The sequence below is a fragment of the Salvelinus sp. IW2-2015 genome, unplaced genomic scaffold (assembly GCF_002910315.2).
Source record: "Salvelinus sp. IW2-2015 unplaced genomic scaffold, ASM291031v2 Un_scaffold2522, whole genome shotgun sequence".
Taxonomy (NCBI): domain Eukaryota; kingdom Metazoa; phylum Chordata; class Actinopteri; order Salmoniformes; family Salmonidae; genus Salvelinus; species Salvelinus sp. IW2-2015.
The window spans coordinates 76688-95536 of NW_019943836.1; the positions used below are offsets into that span (position 1 = coordinate 76688).

At 45.4% G+C, this 18849-nt stretch overlaps 1 protein-coding gene across 1 annotated transcript; it reads left to right on the top strand.

Annotated features, from left to right (window-relative positions):
* Positions 1-860: 860 nt before the first annotated feature.
* On the top strand, positions 861-6760 carry cyp4v2b (cytochrome P450, family 4, subfamily V, member 2b). The gene is made up of 11 exons (XM_024141386.2): positions 861-1121; positions 1215-1327; positions 1568-1653; positions 2545-2735; positions 2838-2907; positions 3038-3164; positions 3403-3579; positions 3840-3942; positions 4123-4257; positions 4890-5069; positions 6085-6760. Exons 1-11 carry the CDS (start codon positions 929-931, stop codon positions 6246-6248), a joined length of 1539 nt encoding a protein of 512 aa, XP_023997154.1. The 5' UTR covers positions 861-928; the 3' UTR covers positions 6249-6760.
* The last annotated feature ends 12089 nt before the right edge of the window (positions 6761-18849 follow it).

Genomic DNA, 18849 nt, shown 5'->3' on the forward strand with positions numbered 1-18849 from the left:
GTCTGCTTGGTCTAGTTCGCAAGCATTCCCGGAAGTCTCGCGATGTTGCACATGTGGTGATATCCAACTCAGACTCATCATCTMGCTTCAAAACGTAAATCCTAACTCTTGCGGTAGTTCAATGGTAAATCTCATCCGTAGCTGTATTCTATGTAGTTATAACCGGAATTTATGGAAACAACAGGAAGAAAGGTCCAATTGGATTTTCATTTGGCTAAATTATTCTCAATGCAATGTTTTTTATTATTACATTGATTGATGAAACCATAACATTTATCCAGATTATTAGCTGCTTCTTAACACAACAGGTCATTACTAAATCTAAATTCAATGTGGCTAAATACATTTGCTAAATGAGCCACGTTAGGAGGAAAAACATGAACTAGGTCCTACTTGTATGTTTTCTACAGAAATGTCAGTGTCTTGAATACCCTAGGTTTTTCAAGGAATGATCATTCATTCAAATATTATTTTGAAATTGTAACAATATAATTTTGTTATGCAATAAATGGCTATTTCTGTTACATGCACATTTGTATTTCTGGAGTGGAATGAGCTTATCTAATCAGTGTGCAAATGATACTGTAGTTGTGGTTTAGTTACCCCATGAGTCAATGTCAGAGGAGAAGAGAAAAAAACWATTAACTACTACATGCACACACACACAGATTGTGTAATTGCCGTCATTACACAGCCAACCTTTGTTTTCACATTACCCATCCCCATCATTCCACCCCTCACMTAACTGCTGCAGCCAACATGACCCAGTTTCTCACACTGTAGCTGCATGAGAGTCGAGGTTTCCAGTACCCGTACGGTTAACTSTGCCAAAGGAGAAGTGCATAACCAGTCTAAAGTCCGTCAAAAGCTGCTCCGCATACAGATCAGAGGGATTTCACAACATAGCAGACTGCTACATTAAACCAAGATGGTGATTATGTCTGGAACATACACGCTGGGGATCATATGTCTGGTCCTTCTGATTGTTCTGTTGGCCTGCATCATGTACCATCCACTGAAGAAATACTTTCAGGACTGGAACGATTTGAGGCCAATCCCTGGAGTGGATGGAGCTTATCCAATCATTGGGAATGCACTTCTGTTCAGCACMAATGCAGGAGGTAAGATCCTCTCCTCTGAGCTGTATTTAGGTTAGGCTATCTAATATTTCCCAAGTAAAAAATGCAATAGCAGTACTTTTTCTTTTTTGGTAGATTTCTTCAACCAGATTATTGAAGGCACTAAGGAGTTCAGACATTTACCATTGCTGAAGGTTTGGGTTGGACCCCTGCCATTGGTGGTCTTATTTCATGCAGAGACTGTGGAGGTAATCGCCACACTGCTGGGACTTTTTTTACTACCTGTATTACTGCTGACGCTGKCTGGATAATCATCAGATACTGTCAGAGATATAGCACATTACCTATCCATTGAGCATAACTTTAATGTTTAAACTTAATTTGGATCCCCATTAGCTGACGTCATGACGACAGCAAGTCTTCCAATCTTTTGTTAATTCTGGTCTGTGTTTCTGGATCTGTTCTCATTTCATTTGTTCTCTTCCAAGGCGATTCTGCACAGTTCCAAACACATAGACAAGGCCTATTTCTATAGGTTTATGCAGCCTTGGCTGGGGACTGGCCTGCTCACCAGGTAGGTCATTTTCCTCTTCCTTCCTTCCCCCATTATCAAAAACAGTATTGGCAATGAGGACTTTAAACTGATTACATATATATCGCTGTCGATTTAAGGCAGCCCTCTGCACCCCTCTGATTCAGTGTTGGTTTTATCCKAAATGGCACCCTATTCCCTTTATAGTCACAAATTATAGTCAAATTATATTCACAAATTATAAATAAATCATTTTTATAAAAAAATGATAAATCATTTTTGTTATATCCAATTGGTAGTTACAGTCTTGTCCCATCGCTGTAACTCCRGTACGGACTCGGGAGAGGCGAAGGTCGAGAGCCAAACACGATCCTGCCAAGCCGCACTGCTTCTTGACACACTGCTCGCTTAACCCGGAAGCCAGCCGCACCAATGTGTCAGAGGAAACACCATCTAGCTGGCAACCGAAGGCAGCGTACATGCGCCCAGCCTGCCACAAGGAGTCGCTAGAGCGTGATGGGACAAGGATATTCCAGCCAGCCTCCCCTAACCCGGACAACACTGGGCCAATTGTGCACCACCTCATTGGTCTCCTGGTCGCGGCCGGCTGCYACACAGCCGGGATCGAACCCGGATCTGTAGTGATGCCTCTAGCACTGTGATGCAGCGCCTTAGACCGCTGCACCACTCGGCAGGCCATAGTGCACTACTGTTAACCAGGGCCAATAGGGCTTGATAAAGAATTGGGCTGTATAAAGAAAAGGGTGTCATTTGGGACATACTCGAGGTAATTCTCTGTCCTGCCTCTAACAGCACAGGGGATAAGTGATTCTCTCTCTGTCCTGCCTCTAACAGCACAGGGGATAAGTGATTCTCTGTCCTGACTAACAGCACAGGGGATAAGTGATTCTCTCTCTGTCCTGACTCTAACAGCACAGGGGATAAGTGGCGTGGCAGAAGGAAGATGTTGACCCCGACTTTCCATTTCTCCATCTTGGCTGAGTTTCTGGAGGTGATGAATGAGCAGGCTGAGGTTTTAACACAGAAACTGGAGAAGCAGGCGGGAGGAGATCCATTCAACTGTTTTAGCTACATCACACTCTGTGCTTTGGACATTATTTGTGGTGAGTGACTGATTTTGGAACGGCACTGTAAAAATCAACTCTCCAAATCTGTGTGAATGCTAATGATAACGCATTGATTCCTATTTTTGGTTTTTGTTTCAGAAACGGCAATGGGAAAGAACATCTACGCACAAAGTAACAGTGAGTCTGAGTACGTCCGCAGTGTGTACAAGTAAGTATTAACATGTTAATAAACTATCATGACATAGTCTTATACACTGTCTACATCCTGTCTATATCCTGTCTATATCCTGTCTACATTCCTTGGTGTTTCTGTTAGATTTACTGAGCTCTCTTTACAGAATGAGTGACATCATCGGTCGTCGCCAGAGAGCCCCCTGGTATTGGTCAGACTTCATCTACAGTCTGTTATGGGAGGGGAAGGACCATGACAATAGACTGAGGATCCTCCATTCATTCACTCAGAGTGTGAGTAGATCTACTGAGGTCTTTAAGGTCCAAGTGTTTGTGGTTTGGACTGCCAAAAATGATCATGCTAACAAAATGGATATAACAATATATAACAGATAAGAAAGGATTCCAGTTGACTGACTATCATCTGTTATATATTGTAATAATCATCTTGTTAGCATGGCTATTGGCACAGATTTATTTTGAACAAAAATGAAATATAAAGGTATGGTATTAATGTTTGTGTAATCTCCAGGTGATCAAGGAGAGAGCAGAAAGCATGGAGAATGCAGGTTCTGACAGTGAATCTGACCATGGCATCAAAAGGAGAAGACTTGCCTTCCTGGACATGCTGTTAAAAGCCACTGATGAGGAGGGAAATTACTTGAGCCATAGTGATATCCAAGAGGAGGTGGACACCTTTATGTTTGAGGTAGTGTAATGAAACCCAACACCAATATGATCACATATTTAGCATGCGACTCCACTGAGGCCCTCTGCAATCGAACAACACTTCATATTGTAGGTGGGATAGTTGCTCTTTGTACTTGAATTTACTAGATGTACATTAGACAACTGCACATGCGTTACGTCCCAAATGGCACCCTATTCAACACAACTCTAATGGGTCCCAAATGGCACACTGTTCAACACAACCCTAATGCGCTCTTCTGAATGATTGTGTGTTGTTAGGGCCATGACACCACAGCAGCCTCTATGAACTGGGCCCTTCACCTACTGGGATCCTACCCCGAGGTCCAGACCAAGGTCCAGGAGGAGCTCCAAGTGGTGTTTGGTAAATATACTCCTTTTCATTCATATTCCTGTTCTCTCCTCATCCCATGTGACAGTTGTATTATATATAGTGTCTCTCTGTCTCACTACTGCTTTACATTGATATTCCTGTTCTCTCCTTTTCGCATGTGACCATTGTATTATGAAATCCCATCCATAAATCCCTCTTTTTCCCACCCAGGTTCCTCCAACCGTTCCGTCACCGTCGATGACCTGAAGAGGTTACGTTACCTTGAATGCGTCATCAAGGAGACCCTTCGCCTCTTCCCCGCCGTGCCCATGTTCGCACGCACCGTAAGCGACGACTGTCACATCAGTAGGTGGCAGCAGATTGTCCCAAAGTGCACCTTTACCTGTAAAACGGCAGRAGACTAAGATCCTCACTGTTTGAAGCCACGGGTGTCATCTCCATCTCATTGAAACAGCACATGTATTTCAGGACTTGTATTTCCGTCTGCCAATGTCAGCTCTGGCAGCCTGTTCTCCATTCTCTCCGCTTGCAGTAAAAGCATTTTCTGATAGCGTAAAACCAAGGCGGAAGCAAATGGATGGATTTCACTGTTAGACTAATTAGAATATTATATGCACTTCCTGTTATCTCTGAATATAAGCATAACTGTAGTTTTAGAGGAAATACAGATTTCAACATTTTCAGAGGAGTTTGTCGACTCAGTGGCGAAATCACAGTGTTAGTAATCCGGTCTTCCTTCTCAGGGTGGGCAAGCATCTGTTAGTCTGAGTATGGGTACATGTCACTCTGTCCCAAAAGACTGAGCTTTGATTCCACTGTGTGACCAAGCAACATCCTTACTTAATACAAGTCAGTGTTTTACTGCAGGTAGAAAATATTGACATGATGTTCAACACAACTGTCAGCACAATGAGCCCACAGTTAGAAATGAATTAAATGTAATTCCATGACTGATACTTAATATCCTCCCATTACAGATGGCTTTAAAATTCCTAAAGGAGTGAATGCCCTGATCATTCCCTTCGCCCTGCACCGTGATCCACGATACTTCCCGGATCCCGAGGAGTTCCGGCCAGAGCGTTTCCTGATAGAGAACAGCACAGGACGACATCCCTACGCATACATCCCATTCTCCGCTGGACCCAGGAACTGCATCGGTTAGCTCAGGACATACTACCATTCATATCCCTCTCTCCTCTTAATATGGGTCTAATATACGAACCATGATATWTCAAAATGATTGCAATGGTACAGACACAGGGCAAGGACCCAGCTAAATGATTTTGACCCACWGTCTGGCTTCAGGAAGTGGAAAAGAAACTGAAAGGAGAAGCTCAATTTAGAAGCAGGGCGCTGCACCTTCCCTGATGGGTCACATTGCATTAAAGCCAACACTTATTATGAAACAGCTTCCTCACTTACCTCTTTTACGCTCCCATTCCCTTTAAGAGCCCACTCTTCCTCAAGAATCAATCATCCATTTAGCGAGGAGGAGCAAAGGAGCACTGACTCTCCATCTCCTGAGAGGAGAGCCACTGCCGCCAATCAGCCCTGTCTCCCACACAATGAATGAGACAGATTGTCTCTCTCCTCAAGATGATAGAGTGGGGGGGTAGAGAGAACAGAGAGAGAGTGACAAAGAGAGAGACCCACAAAAGCTGAATGAAAGGAAAGAGTTGTCTGATTTTATGGTCAGATTGTTGTCTACTGTATGTCTGAATCTGTATTGCCTACTACTTACTAAAACTACAGACTGTGTACTAATACTACATACTATTTTGAACATACTGTTCAGTAAAAAAYTATGCAGTAAGCAACAAATATAAACATACCACTCACCCATACTGAGAAGGCTTCATCTGAATGCGCAAGTGAGCTTGATCCCCGCCATTCATTCATTTTTGTWGAGCGCGTCCCCTATTTTGATTATCAGCTGTTGTGAAACACCTGTGAGGGTGAAAAGACAATTCTCTTCCTCAATAGTGTGCAGCAAATTCTACTTGATAAAAATACAAAATTAGTATGACATCCTGGCATTTAAAGCATACTCAAATTTCTAAATGTCACATACCCAAAAAGCCTACTATTTAGAACACAAGTATTGGTATTCGGAAAGGCCTATGTCAGTGTGTGGTGTCCTCACATGTATGTCTGTATGTCCTTTGTCTCCAGGCCAGCGGTTTGCCATGATGGAGGAGAAGGTGGTGCTGTCTTCGGTGTTGCGTCACTTCTCCGTGCGGTCCTGCCAGAGCCGAGAGGAGCTGAGACCTCTGGGTGACCTCATACTCCGACCAGAGAAGGGTATTTGGATTACGCTAGAGAAGAGACATTGCTAGAGAAGAGATGCTAGTCTCCCCCGGCAAACAGCTTCTAATATAATACTATGGTACTTTGTCATGCTAGAGAAGAGTTGCAAGCCTCACATGGCTAACAGCTTCCACTATGGTACTTTGTCATGCTAGAGAAGAGATGCTAGCCTCCCCCGGCTAACAGCTTCCACTATAATACTATGGTACTTTGTCATGTCGTAATACATTGTTTTGTTGTAGCCTCTTTCTCAAGTGTTTTTTTAATAAATACAAATGATGTATGAAGGTTAAATTGTTTTCTTTGGTTGAATAAAGTAAAACAAAGAGATTCTGTCTGGATAAATATATTTGCTAAATCAGTGTTTCTGACCTAATGATTCAGCTCCAGTGGCGACCCGTAATTCAGGGCAGGTGAGGCAGAGCCCTGTTCAGCAAAAATAAAAAGTGCCTGTTATTTTGGCTTTAATATGTATCACATCAGTTTGCAAACAATGTKAAAATATKTATAATTGAGTTAATAAAGCCGCTTACAAACATGGTCTCTTTTGCTTTCTTGAGTAAGGCAGCTCCAAAATGCAGGTGTTTCAGCCTAGCTCAGTGCTTTTTGTGGTGGTGGTGCAGCCAGTGGAAAATACGGAGCGTAGGGGTTGGTAATGTTCTCTAGTTGCGCCATGGTTGGCTCAGTGTTCTGTTACTCATGGGAACACTACGTCACCGCAAAATCTYCGGGCAGAGCTCGAAAAATCAAGCCCCTTGGGTGCTGCCATATAGTTAAATTAGAAGTGCCCATCCAAGAAGGCTCAAGGTGATTGGCCACAGATAAAATGATGTCAAATCACATTATATCTACCATAGCTTTGATTGGACTGTCAACATCATACATTCAATCTTATCTAGCAAGCTAGCAGTCATCATCATGAATCAAGACGACAATCTACTGGCAAATCCTTTTTAATCCTTGTCATATGAAGAGAAATTATAGATCAAACGTATCGGTGCTCATAGGCCATTGGACATAAACATTACACAAGTTGGAAATCGCAAATTCAACAATGAGTGGTTTGGAAGGAATCCGTGGCTAACTGCAAGRGTTGCAAATTAATCGCTAGCCTGCTATTCAGTGGAGTGGGTGTGTGGTCTGGGTTTAAGGGTCTCTTTTCCAAGCTTAAAAGGATAGACATTCAACATTGGCCATGCTGTCAATCCAGCATGATTTCTGCCACGTTCAAAACAACTGGAAACTCGGAACTGGGAAATCTGACTTCAGTGAGTTCAAGACAACTGGGAACTCAGAAAAAAATGACCTCCGACTGGGAAAATAAGTTTTCAATGGTCATCCAACTCAGAATTCCAAGTCGGGAAATCGGGCTTCTTTCTAGCGCTCCGACCTAAAGATCACTGATGTCAGTGTTCCCAGTTGTCTTGAAAGCACTGTAAATCCAGAAAACGTTAGACTTTGATGACAAAATTTGTCCACACAGGACCGCCGCACCACCTTCCTGTTCAAAGCACAGCACAACAAGATGAGCCCAAAAATGTCTTGTATGCTGCTGCATAAATTATGTAATATGCCAGGGAGATATATATACTGTAGCTAAGAAAGTCATACTATGTGTATGTTGTGTAGTAAGCTGTTAGCTGTTGGTGGTGCACATGTAGCCTATAGCCTGTTTTAGAGAAATGTCATAGAATATTGTAAGAGCTTTCATGGTCGTCTGCTTATATGCCCCCTTTATTTATCGTACGGTTCTGACTTGATGTACATGAAGAATACTGTAAGAACGGCCCATGTTCTGAATTCTGTCACTGTAGATTTCAGAAGTGCTGAACAAATAGTTATATTGACTTTGTCCGTTCAAGCTCGCTCATTAATGTATTAATGGAAATTATGAATTGCCTCTTATCTCCTCGTCGTCCCCTCATGCCATAGTTTGTACATCTCAATTCACAGTACAAACCATATTTGTTTAAGCAAGTCAGCCATATCAGCTATGTTTTTTTAAAGGAGGTAAATGAGGCTGAATGAACTGTTCCGCTGCCAGACAAGGCTCCGCTGATAGCCAGGTGTAGCAGTGGTAAGGATTCACTCCATTGTGCTGGAAAGAGAGGTCTGCTGTTGGTACAGCTTTATGTAGGCCCAAACAGTTTGTGTGGACCTTTTGTCACCGTTATAGTGCAATTAATGTGTTGTGTTGTGTCATGGCTTAGCTGGCATGCTTCACATTTTTTGTTGTTGAGTTTGCCCAACCAATATTTACATGCTGTTCAGCTCTGAGATGCTGGGTATTACCTGTAATGAATTCCATCATGATGGGCTTCAGATTGGCAGCTCTGCCCTCCCTGGCTCTCCGATGCCSCATAATTTCCAACATAATTTGCAGGATGTCCAAGTAATAAAGAGACTGGCAGGAATCTTCCGTCATTAGTTGGATTCCAGGTTGTGCATGCCTCAGGTGAGAGCTGGTCTCCTGGGGAACTGATCTGACTGAGCTGACTAATGCAAAACTCAGTATGAGTTCACAGTGGCCATGCACCACCAAACTTTACCACACTCTAGACACCAGGGTGAACGTTTGAGGATTGATTAGTTAATTGGAACCCATCCAAACTGATCAAAATAGCACCCTCCTGAGAAGGCTTGTTTGAAATAACGCAGGATGTCCACCGTGGGCCAGTATTGCACCTCATCAGCAGTGATGTAGTGGTTAAAAATAATTGTTGGGTAAACTAATCGCTGTTCACAGTGAAAAAAGCTCCCTATACTCACAATTCATTTTTCCACAAAAGGTGGGTAAACTGCGTTACTTGTGTTTACCCTCCACTACAACACTGCTCATCAGCTGTTCACTCTCCTCAAGGCAACAGATAGGGTGCAAGTCAGGGTCCATATCCACAAAGCATCTTAAACTAGGAGTGCTGATCTAGGATCAGGTCCCCCCTGTCCATGTAATCTCACTCATTGTGATATAAAAGGCAAAAGTCATCCTAGAACAGCACTCCCACTCAGACACACTAGCCCAGTTTATACCTGATTCAAACGTGTCCTTTGTCCTGATCTTGTCCACATTCTGATTTTGCCCGTCATTTTTAGACAAGTGCAGACAATCAAAAGACACATTGTGATCAGATCTCCCTGCCAACCTCCGGAGGAAGTCAGGGACTCATTGTGTCTAGATATCTTARAAGTCTAGACAGATCTGGACAATGAAACCATTTAAATCATCATTATTTCACTCTCTAAAATCATTGACAGGTGGCACCATTGACTTGATTTCTCTTTTTAAAAAATACACATTTGTTTGACAGAATATCTATAAAATAATGTGCATACAGGGAGGGACCAGGAAATCCTTTCACAATGTGGACGCAGTGGATGGATAAGAGAGACATTTTAATACCATGTGTAAATACAATGGCTTATAATATGTGGGCACAATCAGAGTGTGGATGAGATCAGGACAAAGGACGAATGTTAGAATCAGGTATAAACAGGACTTTTGTGAATCCAGGTCAAGGGCTCCAGTCTTACTCATACCCAACTGGGCATAGATGTCAATTTAACGTCTATTCCACGTTGGTTCAACGTAATTTCATTGAAAGGACATGGAAACAACATTGTTTAGGCAGTGTGTGCCCAGTGGGAAATGGACACTCCAAATCAGCAAAAGTTGAATGGGAGGAGCGGAGTCCCACAGTCAATCAATGCAATGCCTTAGATTTAGTGGCTGGCTAACATAATGCCTCTTCAAGGAAGTATAAAGCTGACAACATTCCAGATCCCTTTTTTAATGGATTTCTCAAACCCTGTTGAAACAGAAGACAAGATCCATGGCCATGACGATGTTTACAGGGGCCTATTCATTACGTCCATTCTGTTGGAAAACTGTTCCTAAATAGAAGCAAACGGAACGGGGAGGTACCTGCCTGAATTTGTCCAATAGAGACTCTTGTTTTGCGGTTTGCTACCATTTGGTTGTTAAATGGTCAATCGTTTCCGTAACGAATACACCCCAGGTAGTGAAGTGATGCTCATGCAGTAAAAGGCTCTATGTTGTTGTATGGTGAAAAGCAGTTGTTTCATGACACCTCTACAACATCCACTCCCCTAAAATAATGTGAGGCCCAACCGAACAACTACACAATAACATGAATAACACAATGAATAGGGTCAGGTAGGGCCTCCTGAGTGGCACAGCGGTCTAAGGCATTGCATTGCAGTGTGAGAGGTGTTACTACAGACCCGGGTTAATTCCCGGGCTGTGCCAAAGGACGGTGCACAATTGTCCCAGCGTCGTCCAGGTTAGGGGAGGGTTTGGCTGGTGGGGCTTTACTTGGCTCACTGCGCCTTAGCAACTCCTTGTGGCGGGTCTGGTGCCTGCAGGCTGACCCCGGTCGCCTGTTGAACAGTGTTTCCTCCGACACATTGGTGCTTCTGGGTTAAGCTGGCGGGTGTTAAGGAGCGTGGTTAGGTGGGTCATGTTTCGGAGAACATGTGTTTCCTCTCCCGAGACCGTAGCAGCAATGAATAGGGTCAGGTGTTATCAGTGTTGCCGTGTTCTAGGCGTTAACACAACCTCAACACAGTCCCTTTGGTAAAATGAGATTTGTGCCAGACAGACTGCTGAAAGCACAGAGAAAAGAGATTGATTTAGAGTGGAACACACAGCCTGGTTCTTTTGAAATGTGATTGAAGGACAGCTCAGCTCACTGAGCCGCATGCAAACAGTCCACAACCTGTGATACTGAGTGGTCACAACCTCTGTGACCAAGACCCAGTGCTAGCTGCTGTCTGGTTTGGAGGTAGCCTGTCATTACCCCATTAGGAGATTACAGCAGATAACACCAGGACTTCAGTCTTCTTCATCAAATGCCTCTACATACGGCTGACACTGCACAACGAGGGGAGATCAATGCCATCCAAAACATAGAGGGAGGATGTTAAATCTCCCGAAATAACTAGCTGGAATACCTCTCTCTGTTGATTGATTCTCCCTTGAAGAGAACAATCTTCAAACTTTTAGTTCACAGGATTTTTTGAAATAGCAGCAGCAGAGTTGTGAAAAGAATGTGTAACAGCGTTCCCAGCATTATACAGGTACCTGCCAAAATAAAGTGCTTATGGTGTCCCAACGCGCTATTAAGACCTTTTATGTTGGTGTTTCCATTATTTTGGCAGTTACCTGTACATTTCAAGTGAGGAGTGACTCAGGTTTGTGTTTTGATGAATAAACAGCTACAGATGTAGGATCTTAATTGAATCACTCTTTTGTTGCTGAGAATCTTCCTGTCAGTAGTGATAGTTTGTGGAGAGAGATTTCTCCAACTTTGTACAAGACAACAAAACCTGACCTTGCTGAATGAAAATTCCTTTCAGTGAATGTATGAGTAGGAAGAATGTTCAATCAGCTTTCATACCCACTTCTAGTAGTTGTCTTATGTTATTCCCTCCACAAAGCAATCAAGCAGGCTAAATGTCAGTATAGGGGCAAAGTTGAGTCCCAGATCAACGGCTCAGACACGAGACGTATGTGGCAGGGTCTACAGACAATCACGGACTATAAAAGGAAAACCAGTCACGTCGCGGACACCGACGTCTTGCTTCTGGACAGGCTGAACACCTTCTTCGCTCGCTTTGAGGATAATACAGTGCCACCGACGTGGCCCGCTATCAAGGACTGTGGGCTCTCCTTCTCCGTGGCCGACGTGGGTAAGGCATTTAAGTGTGTTAACCCTGGCAAGGCTGCCGGCCAAGAGGGTATCCCTAGCCGCGTCCTCAGAGCATGCGCAGACCAGCTGGCTGGTGTGTTCACAGATATATTCAATCTCTCCCTATCCTAGTCTGTTGTCCGCACATGCTTCAAGATGGCCACCATTGTCCATGTACCTAAGAAAGCAAAGGTAATTGAACTAAATGACTATCGCCCCGTAGCACTCACCTCTGTCATCATGAAGTGCTTTGAGAGACTAGTCAAGGATCATATCACCTCCACCTTACCTGCCACCCTAGACCCACTTCAATTTGCTTACCTCCCCAATAGATCCACAGACTATGCAATCACCACCACAGTGCACACTGCCCCCTGTCCCATCTGGACAAGAGGCACACCTATGTAAGAATGCTGTTCATTGACTATAGCTCAGCATTCAACACCATAGTACTCTCCAAGCTCGTCATCAAGCTCGAGGCCCTGGATCTGAACCCTGCCCTGTGCAACTGGGTCCTGGACTTCCTGACGGGCCGCCCCCAGGTGGTGAGGGTAGGTAACAACATCTCCACCCCGCTGATCCTCAACACTGGGGCCCCATAAGGATGCATGCTCAGTCCCCTCCTCTACTCCCTGTTCACCCATGACTGCGTGGCCAAGCACGCCTCCAACTCAATCAACAAATATGCAGACGACACAACAGTCGTAGGCTTGATTACCAACAATGATGAGACAGCCTACAGGGAGGAGGTGAGGGCTCTGGGAGTGTGGTGCCAGGAAAATAACCTCTCATTCAACGTCAACAAAACAAAGGAGATGATGGTAGATTTCAGGAAACACCAGAGGGAGCACCCCCCTATCCACACCGATGGGACCGCAGTGGAAGAGGTGGAAAGCTTCAAGTTCCTCGGTGTACAGTACACATCCCTGACAAACTGAAATGGTTCACCCACACAGACAGTGTGCCTCAGGAGGCTAAAGAAATTTGGTTTAACACCTAAAACCCTCACAAACTTTAACAGATGCACAATTGAGAGCATCCCGTCGGGCTGTATCACAGGCCCCGTCGGGCCTGGTACAGCAACTGCACCGCCCACAACCGCAAAGCTCTCCAGAGGGTGGTGCAGTCTGCCCAACGCATTACCGGGGGGCAAACTTCCCACCCTCCTGAAAACCTACAGCACCCGATGCCATAGGAAGGCCAAAAAGATCATCAAGGACATCTACCACCCGAGCCACTGCCTGTTCACCCCGCTATCATCCAGAAGGCGAAGCCAGTACAGGTGTATCAAAGCTGGGACCGAGAGACTGAAAAACAGCTTATATCTCAAGGCCATCAACAGCCATCACTAGCACATCAGAGGCGGCTGCCTATAGACATAGATTAGGATTCACTGGCCACTTTTAGGAATGGATCACTAGCCACTTTAATAGTGTCTTCGTATCTAGCATTACTCATCTCATATGTATGAACTGCACTCCACACTATTCAATGGTATCTTAGTCACTTTTAAATTGTGTTTACATATTGCATCACCTATTTCATATGTATATACTTACTGTATTGTATTCTATACTACACCACTGACTGTTAAACAGCCATCTCCAGCACATCAGAGGCTGCTGCCTATAGACATAGATTAGGAATCACTGGCCACTTTAAGGAAATTAAACACTAGCCACTTTAATAATGTCTCCGTATCTTGCATTAATCATCTCATTTGTGTAAAATGTACTATTCTACGGTATCTTAGTCACTTTAATTGTTTGTAAATATTGCATCACTCATCTCATATGTATATACTGTACTCTATACTAAGTCACTGTATCTTAGTCCAATGCTGCTCTGGCATACACTACCATTCAAAAGTTTGGGGTCACTTACAAATGTCCTTGTTTTTGAAAGAAAAGCACATTTCTTTGTCCATTAAAATAACATAAAATTGATCAGAAATACAGTGTAGACATTGTTAATGTTGTAAATGACTATTGTAACTGGAAACGGCAGATTTTTTATGGAATATCTACATAGGCGTACAGAGGCCACCATCAGCAACCATCACTCCTGTGTTATAATGGCACGTTGTGTTAGCTAATCCAAGTTGATCATTTTAAAAGGCTAATTGATCATTAGAAAACCCTTTTGCAATTATGTTAGCACAGCTGAAAATGGTTGTTCTGATTAAAGAAGCAATAAAACTGGCCTTCTTTAGACTAGTTGAGTGTCTGGAGCATCAGCGTTTGTGGGTTCGATTACAAGCTCAAAATGGCCAAAAACAAAGCACTTTCTTCTGAAACTCGTCAGTCTATTCTTGTTCTGAAAAATGAAGGCTATTCCATGCGAAAAATTGCCAAGAAACTGAAGATCTGGTACAACGCTGTGTACTACTCCCTTTACAGAACAGTGCAAACTGGCTCTAACCAGAATAGAAAGAGGAGTGGGAGGCCCCGGTGCACAACTGAGCAAGAGGACAAGTACATTAGAGTGTCTAGTTTGAGAAACAGATGCATCACAAGTCCTGAACTGGCATATTCTTTAAATTGTCACACCCTGATCAGTTTCACTTGTCCTTGTTATTGTCTCCACCCCCTCCAGGTGTCGTTTGTTATCCCTGGTGTATTTATCCCTGTGTTTCCTGTCTCTCTGTGCCAGTTCGTCTTGTATGTTTCAAGTCAACCAGCGTGTTTTTCCCATGCTCCTGCCTTTTCTATTCTCTTTTACTAGTCCTCCCGGTTTTGACCCTTGCCTCTTTTCGAGACTCTGTACCCGCCTGCCTGACCATTCTGCCTGCCACACTGTACCTCCTGGACTCTGAACTGGTTTTGAGTTTTTTTTCTGTCCACGACCATTCTCTTGCCTACCTCTTTTGGATATAATAAATATCAAAGACTCAAACCATCTGCCTCCTGTGTCTGCATCTGGGTCTCGCCTTGTGCCCTTATATAAATAGTACCCGCAAAACACCAGTCTCAACGTCAACAGTGAAGAGGTGACTCTTGGATGCTGGCCTTCTAGGCAGAGTTCCTCTGTCCAGTGTTTGTGTTCTTTTGCCCATCTTAATCTTTTATTTTTATTGGCCAATCTGAGATATGGCTTTTTCTTTGCAACTCTGCCTAGAAGGCCAGCATCCCGGAGTCGCCTCTTCACTGTTGATGTTGAGACTGGTGTTTTGTAGGTAATATTTAATGAAGCTGTCAGTTGAGGATTTGTGATGCATCTGTTTCTCAAACTAGACACTCTAATGTACTTGTCATCTTGCTCAGTTGTGCACCGAGGCCTCCCACTCCTCTTTCTATTCCGGTTAGAGCCAGTTTGCACTGTTCTTTGAAGGGAGTAGTACACCTCCACCACGGCATTCCCTCCACCCCTCCATTTTCCCCACCCCTCCACCTCTCCACCCTCCACCCCTCCATTTCCTCCATATCTTCTCATTCAACCCCTCCATTCCCTTCTTAAGACACTGGTCGAAAGTCTATCCACACAGACTATAATGGATGTATAGTCTCTGATTGGCTGATCATTGGTAAACATCATGGATCGATTACACTAAAGGAAAAGTTTAGAGTGAACTCATCAACAAGGTGTGTCCCAAGTGTCACCCTGTTCCCTATATAGTGCACTAATTTTGAACAGAGCCCATTCAGAGTCGGTTAAATTGCTGAGATTGACAGTATGAGACTGAGATGAGATCGAGAGCATGAGGCTAGAAACATGGCAAACCTCTGGGCAAACTCATATACATCATTTAAAGCTGGAATCCGTGATGATGAAACTGCTATGTCCATTTGCAATATTACAACGACAAAGGAGTTTCTATAAACAATGATCACGTTTTTTCCCACTCGTACATCATTGCACATCATTGAACATCATTGCACGCGTGATAGAACAGCTATTTTTTTTACCACAAAGCTGGATGCTCCTCTCCTCTGTTTTATCAACAAAAAAACTATCACAAATGTGCTGTGGCTAACAGTGGTGCTGTTTCACCTTATGCAGATTTCAGCTTTAAGATAATCCACTTCAACGACTAATGATTTGAAATGTGTGTTTTTGTCATGTAATGAGAGGAAGGGCTTTGACTCGGAACATAAAGGTCCCTCTATCTATAGATACTGTTTCATCAGTATTGTGTCGTAATCATTCTGAGATGACGTAAAACAAGTGCTGCATGCCAGGATGCATTTTGAGGATATATACTTTTCTTACACAAACTAAATGAGACATTAGTAATGCCCTCACATGCAAAAGGTCACACAGAGGGAATCTGCTGCAACCCTTCCCCTTGGAGACAAGCATGAGATCAGGGCTGGCATTTGGAAGGCTACAGTGCTGCTGAACACCTAAGAGCAATGTCATCACCTCTGTCACAGAGAAAAGGTCAAATCCTCCCAAGTACAGCTTCATAATTGTCTACAAAGGTCTTACCCCATCCATTTTCCTGACTTCTACTACTAACCCATATCTTAATCCTTATCTTAACCTTTATCAGGTTACTACTGGATTATAGCCGTGTCACTTTATCGTTAACCATCATTTTCAGTTACTGTAGCTTTGCTCCAGATATTTTCCTTTTCCTGTCTCCCTGTGCCAGTTCGTCTTCTATGTTTTTCAAGTCAACCAGCGTTTTTCCCGTACTCCTGCTTGTATTCTCTTTTGCTAGTCATCCCGGTTTTTGACCCTTGCATGTTTTCTGGACTCCGTACCCGCCTGCCTGACCATTTTGCCTGCCCTGACCTCTAGCCTGCCTGCCGCCTGCCTGCCACTCTGTACCTCCTGGACTCTGAACTGGTTTTGACCTTTTGCCTGTCCACGACCATTCTCTTGCCTACCCCTTTTGGATTGTTTTGTAAAGGTTTTCTTCCAGGGGTGAAGGAGAGGACCAAAGTGCAGCGCGGCTAGTGTTAAACATGTTTAATGAAGAACAAGTGAACACTACAAACAACTACAAACAACTACAAAATAACAAACGTGCAAAACCGATACAGACCTATCTGGTGCAGAACACAAACACAGAGACAGGTAACAAAACACCCACAAACTCCAACACAAAACAAGCCTCCTATATATGAGTCTCAATCAGAGACAACGACTACCATCTGCTCTGATTGAGAACCCACACTAGGCTGACATAAAACAGACAAACTAGACACACAACATAGAATTCCCACCCAGCTCACGTCCTGACCAACTAAACACATACAAAACAAGAGAAAACAGGTCAGGAACGTGACAGAACCCCCCCCCAAGGTGTAAACTCCGGGCGACCCCTAAAAACTCAAGGGAGGGTCTGGGTGGGCATCTGTCCGCAGTGGCGGCCCGGCGGTGGACGAGGGCACCACTCCACCATTGTCTTTGTCCACCTCCTTAGCGTTCCTTGATGGCGACCCTCGCCCCCGACCATGGTCCAGGAACCTTCACACTCCCCTCTACAATAGAGGAGACAACTCAGGACAGAGAGGTAGTTCAGGACAAAGAGGTAGCTCAGGACAGAGAGGTAGCTCAGGACAGAGAGGTAGCTCAGACAGAGAGGTAGCTCAGGACAGAGGACAACTCCGGACTAGTGGCAGCTCCGGACTGGAGGGATCGACGGGCAGCTCATGACTGGAGGCAGCTCATGACTGGAGGGCAGCTCATGACTGACGTGAGGGCAGCTCATGACTGGAGGCAGCTCATGACTGGAGGCAGCTCATGACTGAAGGGCAGCTCATGACTGAAGGGCAGCTCATGACTGTAGGGCAGCTCATGACTGTAGGGCAGCTCCTGACTGTTAGGGCAGCTCCTGACTGGCTGGCGCCTCTGGCAGCTCCTGACTGGTGGCGGCTCTGGCAGCTTCCTGACTGGCTGGCGGCTCTGGCAGCTCCTGACTGGCTGCGGCTCTGGCAGCTCCTGACTGGCTGGCGGCTCTGGCAGCTCCTGACTGGCTGGCGCTCTGGCAGCTCCTGACTGGCTGGCGGCTCTGGCAGCTCCTGACTGGCTGGCGGCTCTGGCAGCTCCTGACTGACGGACGGCTCTAATGGCTCGGGACAGACGGCGGCTCTAATGGCTCGTGGCAGACAGATGGCTCAGAAGCACTGGGCAGACGGATGCTCAGAAGGCGCTGGGCAGACGGATGGCTCAGAAGGCGCTGGCAGACGGATGGCTCAGACGGCGCTGGGCAGACGGATGGCTCAGACGGCGCTGGGCGACGGATGGCTCAGACGCGCTGCAGACGGATGGCTCAGACGGCGCTGGGCAGACGGATGGCTCAGACGGCGCTGGGCAGACAGATGGTCTCAGACGGCGCTGGCAGACAGATGGCTCAGACGGGCGCTGGGCAGACAGATGGCTCAGACGAGCGCTGGGCAGACAGATGGCTCAGCGGAGCTGGGCAACAGGCAGTGCAGAAGGCGTTGGACAGACGGACAGTTCAGACGCCGCTGGCAGACGGCAGTTCAGGCGCGCTGGGCAGACGGCAGACTCTGGCCGGCTGAGACGCACTATAGGCCTGATGCTGTTGCCGAAACAGAGGTACCGGGCTGAGGGCACGCACCTCAGGCGAGTGCGGGAGAGGAACAGGGCTCTGGAGATGGACTGGAAGCCTGGTGCGTGGTGTAGGCACTGGTGTACTGGGCTGGGGCGGGAAGTGGCGCCGGATATACCGGACCGTGAAGGAGGACACGCGCTCTTGAGCACGAGCCTCTCCAACCTTACCAGGTTGAATGGGTCCCTAGCCCTGCCAGTGCGGCGAGGGAATAGAACCGCAATGGGCTATGCAGGCGAACCGGGGACACCACCTGTAAGGCTTGGCCATGATACGCCGGCCCGAGGAGACGTACTTGGAGGCCAGAATACGTTGCGAGACCAAAACAGCGACGTTCATAGAACATCACAGCCGCTCGAAATCGCCCACCTAGCCCAATCCCCAGTGCCGGCAATGGAA